Here is a 22,593-nt window from a genome sequence, read left to right on the forward strand (position 1 = left end):
GGATTGCTAGTAGGTCCTTTGATGATGTATTTGAGGTTCAGGAGATAAGAACTCTTTTGTTGTTATGTTGGATCAACATCAGTGTTCATGTGTTCCATGGAAGCATAAAGGATTTCCTTGTGCTCATGCTATGCAAGTTATTTTGCATGATCATCATGATATTGAGGATTGTGTGGATGACTACTGAAAAGTTTCTTCGTATAAGCTGAGTTATTAGTTTCATATCGTTCCAGTTTCTGACTTGAACAAGCCCACTTTTGATCTAATAAGTGCTCCTATTAAGCTCCCTCTTACAAGGAGACAAGGTGGAAGACCACGGATTCATCGTTACAAGTCTAAAAATGAGATAAGAGATGTAAGATGTAGTCGTTGTCGTCAAACTTCACACCACAACAAGAAGACACGTTAGGCTTTAATTTGATTTTTTTTTTTTTTTTTTTTTGTTTTGGGTTATTTATATTATTTTTGGATGTTTGTTATTAGATTAGTTTTTGTTATTTTGTGTGCAATCAGTTGTTGATTTTATGCAGAATCAGGTTATTGTTTTGTGCAAAATTAGTTTATTACTATTTGTGTTGTATCATTTTTTTTTACCTTATTTGCAATTTTTCGTTTTCCATTTTGTGAAGAAGCATTATAGCATTATAAACTATAAAAAGATAATGAAATCTTTTTCATTTTCATTTTTTTTAAGCTTTGTTATTTCGTTGTGCAAAATAACTTTATTACCTTATTGCAATTTTTCAGTTTCGCAATTTATGAAGAATCAATTTAGCATAAAATTCATGTTTTTCTAACATGGAGTGTTTGGAAAGGCAATAAGAAGCTTCCGATTCCCAATTTTGCAAATTTTTTATAATAGAGAAAATGAATAAATAGATTGAAAAAGCTATGTAACATTTGCAAATTTTTTCTTCTTCCCATTTTTTTCTTTTGTTGCTCCAACATATTGTTCTTTTTCTCCAATTCACTTTTCCCTTTTTCCATGTCTTTCTTCTCTTTTTTCTAACTTCTTGTTTTGTTTTTTCAAGTCCTTATTCTCTTTTTCCAAAGCATCATTCTCTTTAACAATGTTCTCAATGACAGAGTTTTTGAACTGGCATGTGTTGATAGCATTATTCAACATCTGAAGCCGAAGTTTCACCCTATTTTTCCAATACTTTGCAGGATCTATTTGACTTTGCAAGAGCTCTTCTTGCGTTATTCATCCTTTGAATTTTCACATTTCCATTTTTCTTCACTCGTAAGTGGAACAAGAAGCCATTCATAGAATGTTTGTTGCTTCATTGTCTTGATTGTCGACTCCTTGGGGTGAACTGGCAGTTAAGAGACTGATTCTGCATTTGCTTCTTGTCCCTAAGGGTGAACTGGGCTTTGAGGAACTAATTCTACAGTTGTTTTTGCTTGTTCCTGATGTTAAACTAGCATCTGAGGACCTGATTCTTGAATTGAGGTACTTTGAGCCACTTGTTGCACTACCTCTTCTTGCACTTGAGGAATTGAATCTTCAAATGAGGTACTTGGAGCCTCTTTTTTGTACTACCTCTACTTGAACCTGAGGGACTGATTCTTCAATTAAGGTACTTGTAACCTCTTTTTTGTACTACCTTTTCTTGAACCTGAGGGACTGATTCTTCAATTGAGGTACTTGGAGCCTCATTTTGTACTGCCTCTTCTATATGGAAATTAACCAAATCCTTGATCACCCTATCAATTTCAGTTGCGTCCATGTTTGTGATGTCCGCATTTCTTTCTTCACTTTCAATATTTAGATATGCAGAATGATGTGCAACATCTTGGTCATTTGGAACATGAATGCTAAAGATACTATGACTATCACCTAGTGTGTCAAAGTGATCTTCATTTGCATTTTGGCTCTCCTCCTCTTCCTCCTGAAAGTATGCAAAATTAAGAATATGAATCAAATTGCATAATTAGTTTGCAGAATTACTTATTATATTATCAGATTGCATCATTACATATACCATAATTAATATGCATTATTACTTATACCAGCATTAGTATGCATTATTATTTATACAAAGAATTAGTATGCATTATTACTTATACAGAGAATTAGTATGCAGCATCAATTGTACAATGTTTAGTATACAGCATCAGTTATGGAATATAATCTCAAATCTTCGATTTATAGCGGAATAAGTATGCAACATCTGTTATAGAAGAATCAAGAATATGAATCAAATTTTATTTATTCATCATTTACTTGTACAAGAATTAGTATGCATCATTACTTATATAATTTTTTTATGTACGCATCATTACTTATATAAGATTTTGGGTAAATTTCAATTTACTACCCTAAAGTTTCGTGGTTTTCAACATTTAGTACATAAAGTTTTTTTGGTCCCAGAGTCATACCTAAAGTGTTAATCTTGAGACAGTCTCATACATCCGTTAGTCTGGCTGTTAAGTCTACTGTTAACTGATGATGTGACGCACATGTGAACAATGACTGAACGTCACGTGTCATTAAGGGGTCCACATGGAAATTAAACATTCAAAAATTTTATCGTCCAAATTTAAAATATTAAAATAATTAATTAATTAAAAAAAAAACTAGAACCCCCTTCTTTTTCCCCACCCGACACCCCTCCATCCTATTTGGTAAAAATGATTTTCATTTCATACGATAATAATTTTACACCTTTAGTATATATATATACAAGTATCTTGGACCCACTAAGAGAAGCAAATACAACAAACTAACAAACTAACTAATTTCTTAACCACTAAGTAATATCTCTAGATGGTATAGTTACAATATTGCCATTTATATCCCCCCTCAAACGAAACTGAGGAATTCGAAGTTGAAGTTTGTCATGAAGAAACAGAAATTTGGACTTGGACAAAAACTTAGTGCAAATATCAACCACCTGATCTTGAGTACAAACAAAATGCACAGAAATCTGTTTGGCTAAGACTTTCTCCCGAATGTAATGATAGTCTATTTCTACATGCTTTGTCCGAGCATGAAAAATAGGGTTCTTGGCAAGAGAAATGGCAGAAATGTTGTCACACCAGAGTTGGGGTGAACAAGGTAAGCAATAACCAATGTCAACTAACAGTAGGCATATCTAAGTAATCTCATATGCACTGTTGGCAAGAGATCTATACTCTGCCTCTGTGGACGATCGTGCAACAGTTGGTTGCTTCTTAGCACTCCAACTGATTAATGAACTGCCCAGAAAAACACAATAGCTCCCAGTTGATCTTTTATCTATAGCACAGCCAGCCCAATCGGCATCTGAGAAAGCAGTGATGGTAGAAGTGATGGAACACTTTGAAAACCACAAACCAAGATTGATAGAACTCTTAAGATACCTTAGGATTCTCTTAATTGCCTGAAAGTGTGAAATTCTGGGATTATGCATGCATTGGTAGACAAGATTGACTGCAAAACTGAGACTCGGTCTTGTCCATGTAAGGTATTGGAAAGCACTAACTAATGAACGATACTCAGAGACATTGTCAAATAATGGAGAGTCATGGTCGAGCTTAGATGTGCTAAGTGGTGTACTGCAAGGTTTGGCACTAATCATGTTGGCCTTGGATAGCATATCCAATATGTATTTGATCTGAGATATGAATATGCTTGATGAGGATCTCTTAACTTCAAGGCCAAGAAAATAATAGAGATGGCCAAGATCCTTGATTAGAAACATGGAGCTAAGCTGCTGAATTACTTTCGATAAGCTGCAGAGTTGGGACCAGTGACCAAAATGTCATCAACATAGGCTAGGATGAAAACCACATTTGGAACCTTTTTTTATGAACATAGAATGATCATTGTGAGATCTTACAAAACCAAGAGATTGAAGAGCACCATGAAGCTTTTCATACCAAGCTCTTGGAGCTTGTTTTAGACCATACAAGGATTTGTGCAAGTGACAAACATGAGATGGCTTGGTGGAATCTTCAAACCCTAGTGGTTGTTGCATGAAAACTGATTCAGTGAGAGTCCTATGTAAGAAGGAATTGCTAACATCGAGTTGGTTTAAAAACTAATCATATTGAGCTGCAAGAGTGAGTAGAAGTCTAATAGTAACCGGTTTGGCTACGGGATTGAAGGTTTAAGTGTAATCTAAACCTTCATGTTGATTGAAACCCTTTGCAACAAGCCGGGCTTTGTACCTGTCTATAGTGCCATCAAGCTTTCTCTTGATTCAGAAAACCCACTTGCAACCTACAATATTCTATGATGAAGACTTAAGGATAATAGATCATGTGCCTGTGTTGATAAGAGCATTTACTTCTTCTTGCATTGCTTGGCGCCAATGAGGAAAGTTTGAGAATTGAAAATATGTTTTGGGTATATAATACACTGAAAGATGAGAGGGTAGAGAGTGTTTAGTGGCAGTGAGGGCTTTAGGTTTAAATATGCCAGACTTGGACCTTGTTTGCTTGGGTGAGTGTTAATAGGTTGTAAGGGATTGGTGGTAGTAGGTTCTGAAACTGCCATAGTAGAATTTGAGGGTGAATTAGAAGGGTTATTGGGGAAATGGTAGGGTGAAGTGAGGAAGATAGATTTGGTGAAGTGGAAGTGGTATGAATGGGAAAGGTAAAGGTAAGGGTCGATGGAATGGTGGATCTGGAGTTAGTAGGTAAGGTGGGAAGTGGTGATAAGGAAGTTGAGATAGAGTGAAAAGGAAAACTAGATTCATTAAAGAGAACGTGCCTTGAAATATACATTCGGTTAATGGCAAGATCAAGGCACTTGTAACCCTTATGATTTAAGTTGTAGCCAAGAAATACACATGCCTTGCTTTTGGGATCCAACTTGGATGAAGTATAGGGCTTTAACCATGGGAAACAGGCACAACCAAAGACTTTCAAAAATTTGTAGTTTGGTGCTTGATGATACAGAAATTTCCAGAGAGATGATCTTGATGCAGTGGGCCATCTGTTAATAAGATAGATTGTTGTTTGAAAAGCTTCAACCTAATAAAGGTGAGGTACTTTGGAAGTTGCCAAAAGAGTGCAAGCATTTTCAACTAAATGGCAATGTTTGTGCTCTGCACACCCATTTTGCTCAGGGGTGTGAGGGCAAGTATGTTGATGTTGAATACCATTTGTTGCCAAGAAAGTACAAAATTGAGTGCTCAAATATTCTCTACCAAAATCAGACCGTAAAGCAATAATCTTTGTACATAGAGAGTTTTCAACCAAAGACTTGTATTGCATAAAAGTTGACAGTACATCAGACTTGCATTTCAAAGAATAAAACCAGCAATATCGAGTATGATCATTTACAAAAATGACATAATACCTGAAACCTTGAGAATAAGCTATAGGTGATGGTCCCCAAACATCTGTGTGAATAAGCTCTATAGGTTTGCTAGTTGTACAAGTTGCAGATCCAAAATGAAGCCTAGAACTTTTTCTTAATGCATAATCTGAGCAAAAAGACTTATTTGTATGAGCTAAAAAAACCATCAGTTTGTCTTCCCCTCCTCCTCCTCCTCATCCTCCTATCTTCTCCCCCATCTTCATCTTTTTCCCCCTGCAACCCAGAAGAAGAAAAAAAAATAGTTCTTCTTCCCCCCTCCTCCTCCTCCTCTCTTCTCCCCCATCTTCATCTTTTTCCCCCGACCCCCTACCTACAACCTAGAAAAAAAATAAATAAATAAACCCAGATCCCATCTAACGCCATCGCCGGGTTCATGAGGTGGAATCAGGAAACCCCCTTCACTAGGCCGATTCGGTGGATGGAGAACCTGGGCGCGGAGAAAATGGGAAGAATGGGTGTGGATTTAAGGAGTGGGGTGTGTAAAGGAGGGAAAAGGGTGGGTACGGGTGCGAGGGTGGGTGCGGAGGGAGGGTGGGTGTGGGTGTGGGTGTGGGTGTGGGTGCGGGGGGAAGAAGATGAAGATGGGGGAGAAGAAAGGAAGAGAAAGGGGAGGGGTAGACGAAACTGATGGTTTGTTTTTTTTTTTTTTTTTAATTAATTATTATTTTAATATTAAAAAAATATTAAATGATTTTTTTTAAGATTTTAATAATTTTTTATTAATTTTTTAATAAAAAGTGGGCCTCGCCTTATGCCACGTCAGCATTTAACTAAGGAATTGACAGTCAACTGACGGAAGGTATGACATTGCAACAAATTCGAAGATAAGGTATGACATTAAAACTTTTTAAAGACGAGGTATGAAACTGTTAATAACCTAATAGTTGAGGTAGTTTTTGTAATTTACCCGTTTTTTTTTTAACACAACATATTTATGTGTAGAATCAATTTACAAATAAAAAGTAGTACGATAATCGATTTATAGACAACAGGTAGGTGCAATATCAGTTCACATACAAAGTGCAGCATCAGTACAAGTGCACCATCAGTTACAAAGTGCATCATCAAGCTAAACGGTTAATGTTTTTACTCACAAAATTTAGACGCGTAATCATTTATTTTTTAGATGTTGTTGAGGAATCAGTATACATATAAACTAAAAAAGTGAAACTGAGCATCCAAAACACTGAAAATGTTTTTTCTCGAACTAGAACACTGAAATTTGTAAAAACAAATACAAAAACAGTTGATAATGCATGCGATTTTTACAGATTTCGAAAGTGTTTTTGGCAAAAACAAGTGCAAAACACTTTAAAATGCATCCAAATCACTTGATAATTCATGTGTTTTTTTTTTAATTCAAATATTAATCATGTAAAAGAACGCTTATGAGTAGTAGAAAATACCTTGAAACACTGATCTTTGCAAATCCGGCTAAACATGTGTATTATTTATTGAAAGCTTGAAAGTATCAGAATCTATGGAGATTTTAGGATTTTTCTGGGGAACTTTTTTGTAAAAGAGAGTTTTTGTAATGATTATTTTGGGGAAGATGAAAGAAAAACCGTCAGTTTACAGTTTTGAATGGGCATACAGTCGTTTTTATGATTTTTTGTCGTATAATAGTTAACACGTGGACATTTGTTAATTGTTACAGTTGAGGGGCATGGGTCGTAATTTACTTGGTCCATTTCTTTTTGGTTTGGGCTTGGTTTTGTGTTGTTTGGGTTTTTTGTCTCTTCAAGAAATGTTTTAAAAGTCGTCAATTTGTGAGAAATATGGAATATGTTGGTGTCTCTATAAGTAAGGATCCCTACATTTTAGATAAAAAGAATTGCTACATTTGGTACATAATGTTTGCAATTATGACTAAAACAAATTTGGGTACAAACAAAAGTTCAAAATATGGGCACAAAAAAAAAATCAAATATATGGGAACAAACTAAGACTAAAACAAATTTTGGTACATAATGTTTGGAATTAAAAAAAGGGTATAAATAAAATGACATGGATAAAAACAAAAAAAATCAAAAATTTGAAAAACAATAAGGTTTCAATCAATGAAATTAACAAATGAGAGATGAGAAACTAATTTTGCATATATATATAAAACATGCAAAATTTGATATGGAATTATAAGTGCCGATTTAGTCTCTGAACTATTACCTCAGTGATAATTAGATCCCTGAATTTTTTTTTTGGTAAAATACTTCCCTAAATTCATTAAAAATTGCTAATTTCATCCCTACTATTATATTCAAAGCTATTTTTAGGGGTGGGCACGGTCCAGTTCGGCCCGGTTCCACTCTCAAAATAGAACTAGAACCGCAAAATTTCAACGGTTCGGTTCGGTTTGGTGCAGTTCTGCTTAAATTTATTTCTAAAACCGTACGGTTCGGTTCATGACGGTTCCTGTTCGGTTCATGCCGGTTTACGGTTCTAACCAAAATTATATATATGTTTTTTCTAATTCTCTACTTCTAATACCAAACACATATTTCAACCACAAATTCAAGTAAATTTGAGTTGCCACTACTAGATCTACAAGATTTGTGACCAGAATAAAGAAAGTGTGCATATAAATATGCATCAAAAGATAGAAAGGCTCATAACAAGACCAAAGTGTAGATCTTAAACTAAAACTAAAATGTGCATAATGCATAATATACTGGAAAAGAATGGAGAAAAATAATGTAGGGGGAGAAAAGTGATAAAACAACAAAGGAGGGGGAGAGAAGTGAAGAAAAATATTGGGCTTATGCATATGGTCTTCTTGGAAAAATGTCTTATTTATATAAAAATAATAATAAAACAATAATTTATATTAAAAGCAGTTCGGTCCAGTTCCTCGGGTTCTTAATATTTCCAAACCGGAACCGGAACTGTTTGAAATGGGTTGGTTCGGTTTTTGTTCCGGTTTTGACTTTTTTGGTCAACGTGGTTTTTTACGGTTTTTTTTTGTCACGGTTCGATTCGGTTTGATGGTTTTTTTGCCCACCCCTAGCTGTTTTATCCAATTTTTTGTTAACTTAAGCCATTTGACACACTTTAGAGTGTAATACCACCATTTTCTTACCTATAAGCCCTTAATATTTTATATAGGTTGCGAATCTAACATCTAATTTACCCTCTAAAGTTAACTCTATACACTATTTCTTTATGAAAAATTACCAATATACCCTCCAATGTATATCACATGCAAGTAACGGGATATAAATTGACATAAAATTGAATATAGTAGCTTTGAATCTAATATTAGGGATATTGGCAGATTTTTATAATTCAATGATTGATTTTTCTGAAAAAATAATTTAGTGACCTAATTTTCACTAAGGTAATAATTCAGGAGCTAAATTGGCAGTCCACCCTTTCCTTTACTTTGAATCAAAGATTAAAACTTTCTTGCATTCTTCAAGCTATAAGATTCGACGTAGTTCCAAGCCTTAAAAGTACTCTCTACAAGAAAAAGAGGCAATAGCAACAGAGTAAGTGTGGCGCTGTTACTAGGTAGCTATTGCTAAAAGTGTGACAACAATCAAAAAGTGTGACAAAAATGTTACAATGTAGAACCGATTACTCTAGCTAATAAAGTTGGCAATTATTCTTCAGCAAATTGTAGATTATCATCAAGAAAATTTCCTATAACCTTAAGTAAATTGCATGGGCACGACCGAAGTACATTATATTATATAACTGTGTATATAGTTTAGAAACAATAAATGTAATTTAGACAATCAACAGGTTACTTTGAAATCGATATCATTGTTCAGTTGTTAGAGCCCCTGAATCTCCCAACCAACAAGGCATTGTGCTCCTCTCTCAAGCTCTTATATATCTCAATCAGGCTCTTCAAAGTTTCCATTCTCTCCCGTACATTTGGAACCGACTTCTTTTCCTGCAAACGAAGCTTGGTTGATTCAATTTGCTTCTTCAGCTCTTGAATCCGTGTTTCTTTCTCCTCCAGATCTATCTGTAGCCTTCGTAATTCTGTTGGATCTATTATAAATAACTTCAAAAATTAATGAACAAACCATAACCAAGTAAGACAAACGCTAACCTATTTTTCGATATTTTCATATGTCATATGAGAGGACTAATGTAAAAACCCCTTTAAGAAATTGTGAGAGCTACAGGAAAGAAGGTACCATAGTGGAAAGGAAGAGATTTGGGGAGGTGTTTGAGCTGCTGCTGCTACCATGGTCTAAAATATCGATATTATCGGTGATATTTCGCTGATAATATCGTTTTTGTGAGAGGGCGATATTTTTACACTTATCCACTTAATTATCGTCAATATATCGCGATATTATCGATAATATCATGATATTTTAGGACTGGTGCGAATCGGAAAAGAACGCCGGAGCTTCTACAGCTCCGGCCGACTGTAAAAGAGCACCCTAGACTCCGATCTAGGTATCAAAATGAAACACAAGACAAGAGGAAAGTTTTTATTCCTTCTGTTTGCCGTGAAACGGTCGGAGGTGTTCAAAAAGTTCCTCGACATTCACGGCCTCGCCGGAGCTGGGTGTGCCTTCCCCGGGTCGATCTCGTTCTAAAACATTGTTAAAAAAACGAGATAAAACTTAGAATATGTCAACCACACAACATCCAAGATGAATTGAGGTAACCTGGGGCTTACCTAACCGGAGAATGATCAAGAGAACTCGCTGGAGAGTTCCTGGATTCCACTGTCCTAGCTGCACCGAGAGAAAGGGAGAGAAAGACGAGGTTTAGATGGTGATAATGATGCCATTGATGGAGTACTACGAAGGGTGTGCAATGACTCTGTGTGTGTGTGTGTTCGACAGGAAGATAAGAGAACACAGAGAGACTTGGGGAAGAAAAGGAAAAGGAAGAGAGTGTGAGGGAGGGAAAGAGAAGAGAGAGAGAGAGATAGGCTTGGACCCGGGGAACAACAAACAAAGGTGGGCCCCATGGCACACCTATTAAGACTCAAAAACAATTTTAAAAGTAAAATAAACTCAAACTTAGTGAAAATACAATTTAAATTGGGGGTGGGTGTAACAATCTACCATGCAATGTATAAAGTGTAAAATATATAATGAATTAGTACAATTCATTATATATGCAATGTACAGAGTTCCTATGAGGTTCAAAATATTGTACTAATTCATTATATATAAATGATTTTGGTGTGTTTAAACTTCTTTCATTAATTACTACATATTTTCTACACTCACAATGTTTGCCAGCTCGCTGTATAATCAACTTAAATCAGTTAAATCCATCACGCAATGCATTTCCTTCCAATTTTTTGTGATAAACTAATAAATAATTGACTAAATAAACATCCTGCAAAGTTTCAATAAAAATTTCCAAGTTTTTCCTATAATTTTCGTGGTTTTTATTCAATTTTTATCGATATCGATAATATCCCGATATTTCCATCGAAATTTCCGTGTTTTTGGACTACCGATATTTCCGATATTATCGATATTTTAAACCTTGGCTGCTACCCTCCATTACTTCACAAAATTTTTATCACATCAGAAGAAAAAAGAAACAATAATATTAGTTTCCTCCCTTATCATTAGATTTTTTTTACTTTACAAACCATGTTTACGCAGAAAGAAAATTCTTTTTGTTTTTTTTTTAGTACATCGATATTTTTACCTTAAGGTGAGGGGAAGTTTGGCAAAACCACACAATGGGCAGCCTAATTTGGTATCGAATTCGCTATCCACGAGATTCGAACCTAAGACCTCTCACTTCCAAGTGAAGAGGAATACCACCAGACTGTAGTATTGAGTGGCCGCTAAAAGAAATCTTAAAACCACTAATAAAATAAAGAATAAATATATATAGGCCCTTTATGCAAAGGGATCCCCTTTTTTCAAAAAATGAGGATTAGGTGTGGGGCCCACTCCACATCGAACTTCAACTATCTGAACTGTCTATTTTGTAAGCCTTGATTCATAGATCATCCTTACAAAAATTCAATTCAATTCGAAATCATTTGCCTATTTATTTATCAAGATAAAATTTCATTATTTCTTATATAACGAAGTATTTGTTAATTTCTTTGAACTCAATTAAATGTCTTAAACATTTCCAATTTGGCTAATATTTTATAAGGATGATCTATGAGGTGCAACTTGAAAAATAGACGGTTCAGATCGTTAAAGTTCGATGTGGTGTGGACCCCACAACTAATCCCTATTTTTATTAAAAAAATAAGAATTCCTTCACTTAAAAGTTTCATATATATATATATAACAAACAGTATGACAATCTACACTCAGTTCATCTAAATTATGAAAATATGGATTCAAACTCGAGTGCAGAGAGAAACACACTGTTATAGCCAACTTGACTAAGCTAAAATAAAGCATTTGTAAAAAATTGTTGTTGTCTGAAATATTCAATGGTACTTAAGAATTTGTAAGTTAACAATTATCTACTATATATATTTATAAATTCAATAAAATTAATTTTTCTTATTTCTCGCTACAAAGAAACAAGTTGCTAGCTGGGAGGAGAATTCTCTCCCCTCTTAATCTATATCCCCTTCCCTCTCCTCTTACCTGAATGATTATTGTTAAGTCAAGTCAATATCTTATATTGATTTTTTTTTTTATAAAGATAATAACACAAAAGATAAAATGTGAGAAGAGGAGAGGGAAAGGAATGAGAATAGGTAGGGAGATAATCATACTCCTACTAGCTGGGGCATGTTTATGTGCCAAGCTTGAGGCAGCAATTGAACACGTCGACAATATGGTACATTTCGAATAACAACACAGTAGTTGAGTAAATTGGGAGATAAAGTAAAGGCAAGGGAGGTTAATAATCTCATATGTAAAATGAAACCATGCATGCCACGATTCCAATTCAATACCATCGATAAGGGAACCCTATAAAAAGTAAAAACCAAGGCTCACAAAACTAGACAAAAAAAATGTTGTCATTTTTTTACAAGGAAAACTAATGAAAAGAGTTTAAAAACTTTAAGTTTTAACGATAAGAACAAAATAAAGGGTAAAATGAATAGTATCAGGATTGACTTTTTAATTTAAAATTGTGGTTTTTTGTCAAAATGAATAGTACCGAGAGCTTTTCGTTAAAGTTCCATTTTTTATAAGGAAAACTAATGAAAATGATTTGAAAATTTTGAATTTTAATGATAATGACAAAATAAAGGGCAAAATGAATAGTACCATAATTGACTTTTTAGTGTAAAAATGTGATTTTTCGTTAAAATAAACAGTACTGAAAACTTTTCATTAAAGTTCATATTTTTTTATATCTATTTTCATAAAACGAACTTTAATAATAGAGCAATATTTACTTTGACACAATTCTCTTGTTGGAGGTCCATGCACTGTGAATGTGACCCTAGAATACACACGCGCGCGCGCACACACACACACATACATACATACATACATACATACATATATATATATATATATACACACACATACATATATATACATACATACATACATATATATATACACACACACACATATATATGTATATGAGAGTTAGAATTCGAAGACACAAGCTTTTAACACACGTTAGTCTGGGATTTACTTGTAGTGTATTTTAATTATCTAATCATCTATTTGTTATGTCTTACCTTAAAGATCATATTTACCAAAAATCACCCAAATGACCGTTAGATTAAATTTAGTGTTTCTTTCTAGAACCATATTTGTCCATTTTCTTCATTACAAATGAATGTCTTAGTAGTTTCGGATTTGTCTAATTTGTCTTAGTAGTTTCGGCGACGTCGTTGAGATCATTGGTGGAGCAGCATAAGGAGGGAGGCGGAGAGTGATCGGAGCAGAAGCTGGAGCATGACTGGGGGGAGTCAAGGAGCTGAAGTATTATTGGACTTGGCAACAATGGAGGCAATGGCGGCATTGAAGCAGTGATCCTTCTCCTCTTTGATACGGCTGCTGTGGTGGAGTCATCCATGGCCGCCATTCGCTTACAGTTGTAGTCCTCCATCTCACTATCTCCTCTTTCTCTTTCTACAGAGAAGGTTAAGGCAGTGTACGCACACACGCACAAAGTGCGTGCTTTGGTGTTGATAGGTTTTGGTTTTGGGTCAATTGAGACTTGGACACTGTTCTGAGACAAAGCAGAGAAGAAAGAAGAGGGAGGGGTTGGTGTCTCTTGGGTTTTGGAGATTCACGATGGACAATGGTGAGGTTGTGAAGGTTTCACGGTGGTGAGATGAAAAATTGAGAGAAAACCGACATAGCTTTTTCTGTCGTTTCCCACAGACGGCGCCAAATGTTGATGCACAAAACCGGAGGTCTTGGAACCAAGGAAGAAAATATCGGTAATATCGGAAATATCGGTAGTCCGAAAACACGGAAATATCGATGGAAATATCGGGATAATATCGATATCGATAAAAATTACATGGAAACCACGGAAATTGTAAGAAAAACTTGGAAATTTTTAATGAAACTTTGTAGGATGTTTATTTAGTCAATTATCTATTAGTTTATCACAAAAAATTGGAAGGAAATGCATTGCATGATGGATTTAACTGATTTAAGTTGATTATATAGCGAGCTGGCAAACATTGTGAGTGTAGAAAATATGTAGTAATTAATGAAAGAAGTTTAAACACACCATAATCATTTATATATAATTAATTAGTACAATATTTGGAGGTTTTATTTAGGATATTAAAAAAAAAAAAAAAAAGGGAAGTGAATAAAATGATGAAGAATAATGTGCCGAATTTGACACTTTAAATTTCTTACACATAAGCATGCGTCTAGGCGTTGAAGTTCCAAATTATAGTATATCAATTAACGATTGAAAATCAATACATTGAATAAGACTAAACTTTAATTTGGATGCCGATTATGTTTTTTCAAGTTTATATAAAGTAAAAGAATTGAATTTTGGAAGCCAGGAGTGTGTCAATTGAATTTTGGCCGGCGTGCAAGGTATCAATCTCTTCGTCTCGTCGAGTAGTACAACTTTCCTTTTTGTTTCACTCAATTTCGTTGAGTATTGAAAAAGTTATACTCATTTGAATCTTACCCAGTTTCCGGCGACCTCAGTGTCTTTAGAGGCAATTTCCGGCCAAACCACAACTAGTCAGACGTCGTGTGAGGTACCATTCTCTTCCTCTCTTCGAGGGCTACAACTTTCCTTTTTGTTTCACTCAATTTCGTTGCTTATTGAAAAAGTTATACTCATTTGAATCTTACCCAGTTTCCGGCGACCTCAGTGGCTTTCGAGACAATTTCCGGCCAAACCACGGCGAGTTGGCCTGCTTTCAAGGTATCAATCTCTTCGTCTCGTCGAGTAGTACAACTTTCCTTTTTGTTTCACTCAATTTCGTTGAGTATTGAAAAAGTTATACTCATTTGAATCTTACCCAGTTTCCGGCGACCTCAGTGATTTCGAGGAATTTTCCGGCCAAACCACAACGATTCAGACGTCGTGTGAGGTACCATTCTCTTCGTCTCTTCGAGGGCTACAACTTTCGTTTTTGTCTTGCTTGATTTCGTTGAGTTTTGACAAAGTTATGGCTGTTTAAAGTGGGTGTAAATTTTCGACCGAAAATTCTGATTTTCTCTCCCATTGGGCGAGTCCCACATCGCCCATGTGAGGGCAGTGAGCAAGCAAATTTTCTTATAAAACCCACATCCCCCTGCTAAGAAGATCCAAGCTTGTTCGGCCTTTGGGCTATGATCAAGTGAAGTATGTGTTGAGTTTTCTCAACATATTTAAGTATATTTTAATATTATGTCGCGATATTATCGATAATATCGAAAATATCGCAATATTATCGATATTATCGATAATATTGCGATATTTTGACGAAAATCATATGGATAGTTAAAAAAATTTCGGATCTCCAAAAAAACGATAATATCGGCGATATTTCGCCGATATTATCGATATTTTCTTCCTTGCTTGGAACAACATAAATCTGACCGTGAATCTGCAAGAAATGTAAATAATACAAGATTTATCTTGGTTCACCCCAAGGTTTGAGCTACGTCCACACTGGTTATATATTTATCTGAGGGAAAGACAGCTCTGAGAGTGAGAGCTTTGAGAGGGGGTGATGAGCCTTAGGAATTGGCTTTCCTCAATTGTGAGGGTAAGGGGTCCTTTTATAGAATAAGGACTCCTCACTTATTACATATTTGCCCCTTCCTTTATCACATAATTACATTTAAGTCCCCCGAGTATTTATACGAGATCTAAATACGAGGCCCCAAATATGGTATAAACATTAGTCATTCACATTTCTCCACATCACACCAACAATTGAATTTCGGGAAACCAAGCTAGACATAGGTTCACAGGGCCACTAGAAGGTATTTGGTACTTAGACAACACTCGTGGATGGTCCCACGCACCACTACACGCAATGGTAGCCATAGTGAAGGGTTTGAAAACCCAAATTTTCAACCTTAACCCAAGAGGCTCAAATTCACGTGGTAACTAGAGCTCAACAAGGGAGACATTATTCACAACTAGGCCAATGACAAATTCTAACCGAAATCATCCAAATTCTTTGGGGAAACCGGGTTTCTAGGGTTCTAAACACCCAACTCTAAAACGAATACAAAAGCACAAACCAAGCATACCAACTTGAAGATTATGAAGAGTAGATGAAGTTTCATACCTCACTTGAGGGAAATGGTTGCCTCGAACTGGAAAAATGACAAAACCGCTGGAAAACCCATGGGACTTTGCTGCCTCGAACTGGAAAAATGGATAAGAAAATGGAAAATCTAACATTACAGAGTTGTAGGGCTCATCAAGAGCTTTCCATGGACACCAAGATCACCCAAAACGGAGATCAGATGAAGGAGATATGAGCGGGTCAAGTTGGCAGGTTAACGGGTTGAAATCTCCCCAAAAAGGGGTCAAAAATCAGACCCCCTCCCCCTTTTTTTCATTGGCTGCTGTCTAATCCTTTTTTTCTCCCCTCCTTAGTCGGTCCCTTAACCCAAATATATGTTTTTTTTTTGGGCCTTTTACTCACAAGTGAAAGTTAAATAATTCCTACAAACTATAGTATCACAACTTCAAACGTCCGTAACTATAACGTTATAATTCAGACTCACAAACGGCTTTCGCCTATGCGCTCGTAGTTTCAAGATCTATTTCAATACGTTACTTGTGACCTCGAAAGGTCAACGAATTTTAGATAAATACTTTCCAAACTTCAAACTTTGTAACTAATTTAATTAAAATCTAAATCCAAATAAATTAATATAATTTCTCGAAAAATAATACAAATACGTAGATTATAACAGTGAAATCCAGGAACGGGTTTCACATATGTAATACCAATTGTAACTCCTATATATACTCCATTTTGGATATTAATGAATATATAAGAAATTCTCAAATATTGTCATATATATTTTTGGTATTTACCATGTTTAGTTTAATAAATTTTTTTTATTTCTCGCTACAAAGAAACAAGTTGCTAGTTGGGAGGAGAATTCTCTCCCCTCTTAATCTCTCTCCCCTTCCCTCTCATCCTACTTGAGTGGTTACAGTTTAGTCACATCAACATCTTATATTGATTTTTTTTTATAAAGACAATAACACAAAAAGTAAAATGTGAGAGGAGGAGACGGAAGAGAATGAGAATAGGTAGGGAGATAATCATACTCCTGCTAGCTGGGGCATGTTTCTGTGCCAAGCTTGAGGCAGCAATTGAACACGTCGACAATATGGTACATTTCGAATAACAACACAGTAGTTGAGCAAATTGGGAGGTTAATAATCTCATTTGTAAAATGAAACCATGCATGCCACGATTCCAATTCAATACCATCGATAAGGGAACCTTATAAAAAGTAAAAACCAAGGCTCACAAAACTAGACGAAAAAATGATTGAGTTTTAACCAAAAATCACTTACTAACTTTATTTAATGATAAGGACAAAAATAAACAATAAAAAAATACATAACAAAAGTTTGGTGCTTTAGCCTCCTCTCTTCGAAGCTCACCTCCTCCGCACCAACTCCTTCACCGCCGGCATCCCCACCCTCCCCGAACTCCGTCTCCGATTCCCGACCAGCAACCGCCATGGCGACGAGCTTGGCAACAAGGAACGAGAGGATCAAAGCCAACGACGCCGTTAGAAACAAGTCATGTACGAGCTCCATGGTGATTAATTACTACAGTTCAAAATTCTGCAAACAACGAATTGAAATCGAAGGATGAAAACAAAGGGAGATTAAAAGCGATTGGGAGATGATTTTTAAAAAGTTAATTAATAGTAATAAGTCATATGTGAGCAAAGGGAAAGGGATATATGCAGAGCATAGCAAAGCATATTCTAATGTTTTATTATTGCTTTTTTCCCTGCTTTGCCCCTACGTCACTTTTTCTGACGGACAAGGTGAGGCCCTTGAGGTCTTCGATGGTGCCTTCTTCTCCATTGGGCATGGATTCACCACAGCCATCTGTAGCAGTCTCTCCTATGGCTGCTGTATGGTTCTTGAGGCACTCCTTGTAGTAAGTTTTCATAAATAATATCGTAAGTTTCATAAATAGTGTCGTAAGTTTCATAAACAATGTAGTAAATTTCATAAATAGTGTCCTAAGTTTCATATATAGTGTAGTAAGTTTTATAAACAGTGTACCGTGAGTCCGCGAGTCAGATTTTTTGTCCTTTTTATTAAAATTATGTTTTTTTCATTCAAATTAAAGTTCTTTTGTCATTCAGGCAATCCGTCAATGCGTTGTCGGCTTCATAAATGACTTCCCTTGGCTCACTCAAATATTTCTTGACCGTTTCCTGATCAGACGACAGTTTCAGTTTCTTATCTGCGTCGACAACCAAGCATCTCATTTTTCCAAGCCATTTCTCCATCTGCTCAAGCTCATTTTTGAATTTAAAAACGAACCGAGCTTCCTGCACCACAGCACTGACCACTTGTTCTGTTACGGCCTGAACCAGAGCTTCTACCAGCATCGTCATCGATTTGTTACATTTTTACACATTTCGCTCTTAGTTATATACTAGCAATGGTGCCCGCGCGTTGCTGTGGGTTTTAAAACTGTATAAAACATGCGAAAAGTTTTAAATAGATACGAAATGCAATACTATTTAGATATATGTTGAAATTTGTTTACAATCATATGGATTGACGGTTCTATTGCCATTGTTCTAATATTCACATCTTTTACAAATTTGAAAACCTAAGTGTCTTTAACTGAAAGATAAGATAAAAGTGGTTGTATTGCCATTGTTCTAATATTCACATCTTTTACAAATTTGAAGTCCTAAGAGTTCTTAACTAAAAGAAAAGATAAAAGTTTCTTTCTCACCGAAATCTATCAATTTGAATCAAATGTACCTAAGAAGTATAGATTGTACATACCTTGTAATTTTTGCAAGCTGAACACCTGCAATATTAATAGTGACATAATTTCTTCCTAAGCCATCTGAAAAACCAAAATTGAACAGAACTTCCTCCCCCGTTCCTCTAACCAAATAAAAGAAGTAATGGTTCTCTTTTGAAACCTCTAATCACATGACACTCCAATTACATGACACAGAACCACACAGAACAAAAATTAAAAAAAAAAAAAAACAACTGAACATTTAACTCTTGACAAAAACTTGTTTCCCAAGAATGGAAAGTCAATGAAAACACAAATTACCAATGAAGAAATGAGGAAACAAATCAGCAACCTAACTTATATGGCATTAGGATGAACCACACTAATTTGTTCATAACTGATCTGTCTCCCTACATTTTTCAAATTTGCAACCACATATAGTATTATAACATAATGATTAAACAAAACACATTAATTCTTAAGCACACATTAAGTCTTGAGCATGGAAAGGCTTTGGTTTCTTGCAAAATAATAGAAAATAAAATAAGAAACCCATTGGAAAAGTTGGGAATAGATTTGTTTCCGGATGAAATTAAACATCGTAAAGAAGCATGTCCCAAATCAGCTGAAGAACTCATAATAGAATTTCTACTTTGCAATTTATCATAACCTTTTCCATCACAGAACATTCAAATTTTTCAACAGAACATGGATTTTATAACGTTGGTTAAAGAATAGGTTGGAGCATACCTCGTAGTTTGTGCAAGCTAGAATCACATTGTTATAACACAACGAAAAAATTGGAGTCAAACCTGTTATGAAACAACATTTTAATTAAACGAATGAACATGGAAATGAGATGGTTAAAGTATGTTCATTTGTTATAGTGTAGTTTTGTGTTTTTATATAACTCCAGGTTTTTTAGCTGGATACAGGTGACATAATGGATGTTTGTTAAAATTATGGACATCACAGATATGCACATAATGAGGAGTGGTAACATACCTTGTTATTTTTGGAAGCGAGAGAGATGTAGAAGGTCAATAGTGACATAAATTTATTGTCAGGGATTTTAAAAACTACAGGAAAACTTGTAATCACATGATACTGTAATTAAATGAGAGAAATCCATAGTGTAGAGAAGGAAAAAAAAATTTGTACACAGCAGGTTTGTAGAAAGTCCTATCTGTTAAAAACGGGAAATAACGAAAAAAAGAAAATTATCATTAGGAAATTAGGGCAAAATCTTGGTCAGGCAACGTAAGGAGTTGGGTTTTAGAGGAGCCATCGTTGTTCAACATTGGTTTAAAGGTGTTTCAACGCAGAAAAAAATGTAAAGGGATATAAAGTAACAGAAAAGTAACCAACTTAAGTAGCATTATTTACAATGAACTGAAAATGTGAAACATGTTGTAGAAAGTGAATCATGTTTTTTTTTTTTTAAATTGTAAAAATAGTAACAAATGATGTTCAGAGATGGATCAGATATGCCTTATTTAGTGTCTCTGTGGTATACAGAGATATGAATCAGTGAGTTGTTTGTGTAAACTTAGTCCAAACACTTTTCATGAAAGTTCCCTTTTTATATCTATTTTCATGAAACGAACTTTAATAATAGAGCAATATTTACTTTGACACAATTCTCTTGTTGGAGGTCCCTGCACTGTGAATGTGACCCTGGAATGAAAATGTTTAGTGTGTATATATATATATGTATATGAGAGTTAGAATTCGAAGACACAAGCTTTTAACACACATTTTTGTGGGATTTACTTGTAGTGTATTTTAATTATCTAATCATTTATTTGTTATGTCTTATCTTAAAGATCATGTTTACTAAAAATCACTCAAATGATCATATTTGTCTCATTTTTACAAGAATAATCTATTAATGATGTACTAAAATATAGACGGTTTGGATCGTTGAAATACATTATGAAGTGGACCCTACAAAATAGATTTCAAAATGTGTGTCGAAAACGTGGGTTCCGATTCTTAACCCTATATAAATAAAGGAATAAGTCGTTAGGCGGTTGTGGTGGCACTATTGTTAAGGATAGTAATCCAATGGTAGAATATGAAGACACTTGTCAAAAGATTAGGAAGGCTGTTAGAGTTAGTTATATTGTGACTTAGGCAGTTTCATATAGCATATAGTCTTGATATTGTAAGATTGAAGTAACAGAAAATATTACATATGAAAGTATCAACTTCACTCTCAATATTACATATGAAAGTATCAACTTCACTCTCTAAATCTCTCTCTCTCTCTCTCTCTTTCTCTTTCTCTCTCGAGTACTGCATATTCTCCTGCTATTACAGTTTAGTTTACATGGTATCTTCGCCGGAATAGCTAATCGCTCGGTTGAAGTTCTTTGATCTTGGACTGCTTCCGCTCATCATTTCTGATTTCTTTGATGTTTCTTATCTTTGTGTGCTCTGTTTGATTTTCTGGGGCTCATCATCTTCTACATTTCATTGTTCTTGGCGTTTGTTTTCTGTGCACACCAAGTGTTCGATACAAGTCCTCAATCATCGTTCTTGAACAAGTTTTCTGATTTCTTGCACCAATGGTTACTGCTTCCCAATTACAGATTCTCCAGTCTCCAATTACTTCTCTCATCTCCACTGTTTCAACGTCCGTGACAGTAAAGCTTGATGAGACAAACTACTTGGTTTGGCATTTTCAGATGCAGCTTCTTCTCGAAGGGCATGGTATTTTGGGTTTTGTGGATGGATCTACCCCATGTCCTATTCGATTTACAAGGTCTACCTCTAGTGGATCTAAGGAAGATTCTCAATGAACTATTTCTCACACAGAATCTGATGACTACAAGATTTGGAAGATGCATGATCGTGCCTTAATGCAGTTGATCACTGCGACTCTTTCGCCATCTGCTATTTCTTGTGTGATCGATAGCACTAGTGCTCAGGATATCTGGACAAGACTCAAGGAACAATTCTCGACGGTTACAAGAACCAGTATCTTCCAAATGAAGTCAGAATTGCAAAATGTCAAAAAGGGTAATGATTCTATTTCTTTGTATTTGCAAAGAATCAAGGAGGCTAGGGACTATCTTTCTGCAGCTGGGGTTAAATTTGATGATGATGATATAGTAATTCTTACGCTTAATGGCTTATCATCGGAGTATAATACCATTCGATCCATCATTAGAGGAAGGGAACATGTTATTTCTATTAAAGATTTGAGATCTCAATTGCTTGCTGAAGAAGCAATGATTGAGAGTGTTTCTGCAACTCCTTTTCTTACTGCAATGGCTGCTGAAAATAATCAAAGTGCTGAAGGATCCTATGGCAATCAATATGGTTCCCAGTATAAACCATTCTACAACAAGAATAAAGGGAAAGGGAAGTTCCAGTATGGTTCCAAATTTGGGAACAACAAGCCTTTTTATCCAAATTCGGCTCGTGGGATTCTTGGCAATTCACCAAATCAAGTTGCTTCTGGACATTCTTGTCAGATATGTGGCAAGTATGGTCATCTTGCTAATACATGTCGATTTCGGAACACTGACTGTGCAATAGCTGAAGGGTGTCAAATATGTGGCCCAAAGAACCACAGTGCACAATTTTGTCATTTCAGGAATGCCAATACTAACTCTCCTTCTGGATCAATGAATGTTATGCATGTCAATGCATCTGCCCCTCCGATGGATTCCAATTTTTCTCAGCAAGTTTGGCTTACGGATTCAGGTGCAACAAACCACATAACTGCAGATTTGAAGAACTTGTCATTGGCAACCCCTTTTCCTTCCACTGAGATAATTCAAACTGCTAGTGGTGAAGGTTTGCAAGTCTCTCATAAGGGATCTTCAATATTGGATACTCCATTTCATAATCTCAAGTTAAATTCAGTTTTATATGTGCCCAGAATATCTCAGAATTTACTCTCTGTGCATAAAATTTGTCTTGACAATAACTGCTGGCTGATATTTGATGC

At 35.3% G+C, this 22,593-nt stretch overlaps 1 protein-coding gene across 1 annotated transcript; it reads right to left on the bottom strand.

Moving 5' to 3' along the window:
• Nucleotides 1-967: 967 nt before the first annotated feature.
• Nucleotides 968-17,449, bottom strand: LOC139194726 (uncharacterized). The gene is made up of 3 exons (XM_070819632.1): nucleotides 17,291-17,449; nucleotides 1,608-1,892; nucleotides 968-1,096 (listed from the first exon to the last, which is right to left on the bottom strand). The coding sequence occupies exons 1-3, from the start codon at nucleotides 17,447-17,449 to the stop codon at nucleotides 968-970; spliced, it is 573 nt and encodes a 190-aa protein (XP_070675733.1).
• Nucleotides 17,450-22,593: the final 5,144 nt, after the last annotated feature.

Source organism: Malus domestica, chromosome 03 (assembly GCF_042453785.1).
Source record: "Malus domestica chromosome 03, GDT2T_hap1".
In the NCBI taxonomy this organism is placed as follows: Eukaryota; Viridiplantae; Streptophyta; class Magnoliopsida; order Rosales; family Rosaceae; genus Malus; species Malus domestica.

Excerpts from the sequence above, each read along its gene's own strand:
- LOC139194726 (XM_070819632.1), bottom strand. The coding sequence starts at position 17,449 with ATGGAGCTCGTACATGACTTGTTTCTAACGGCGTCGTTGGCTTTGATC. Across the intron at positions 1,893-17,290 it reads AAGGAGTTGGTGCGGAGGAG|GAGGAAGAGGAGGAGAGCCA; the intron begins GTGAGCTTCGAA and ends GCATACTTTCAG. Across the intron at positions 1,097-1,607 it reads TCCCTCAGGTTCAAGAAAAG|TTCAAAAACTCTGTCATTGA; the intron begins GTAGTACAAAAA and ends AACACATGCCAG.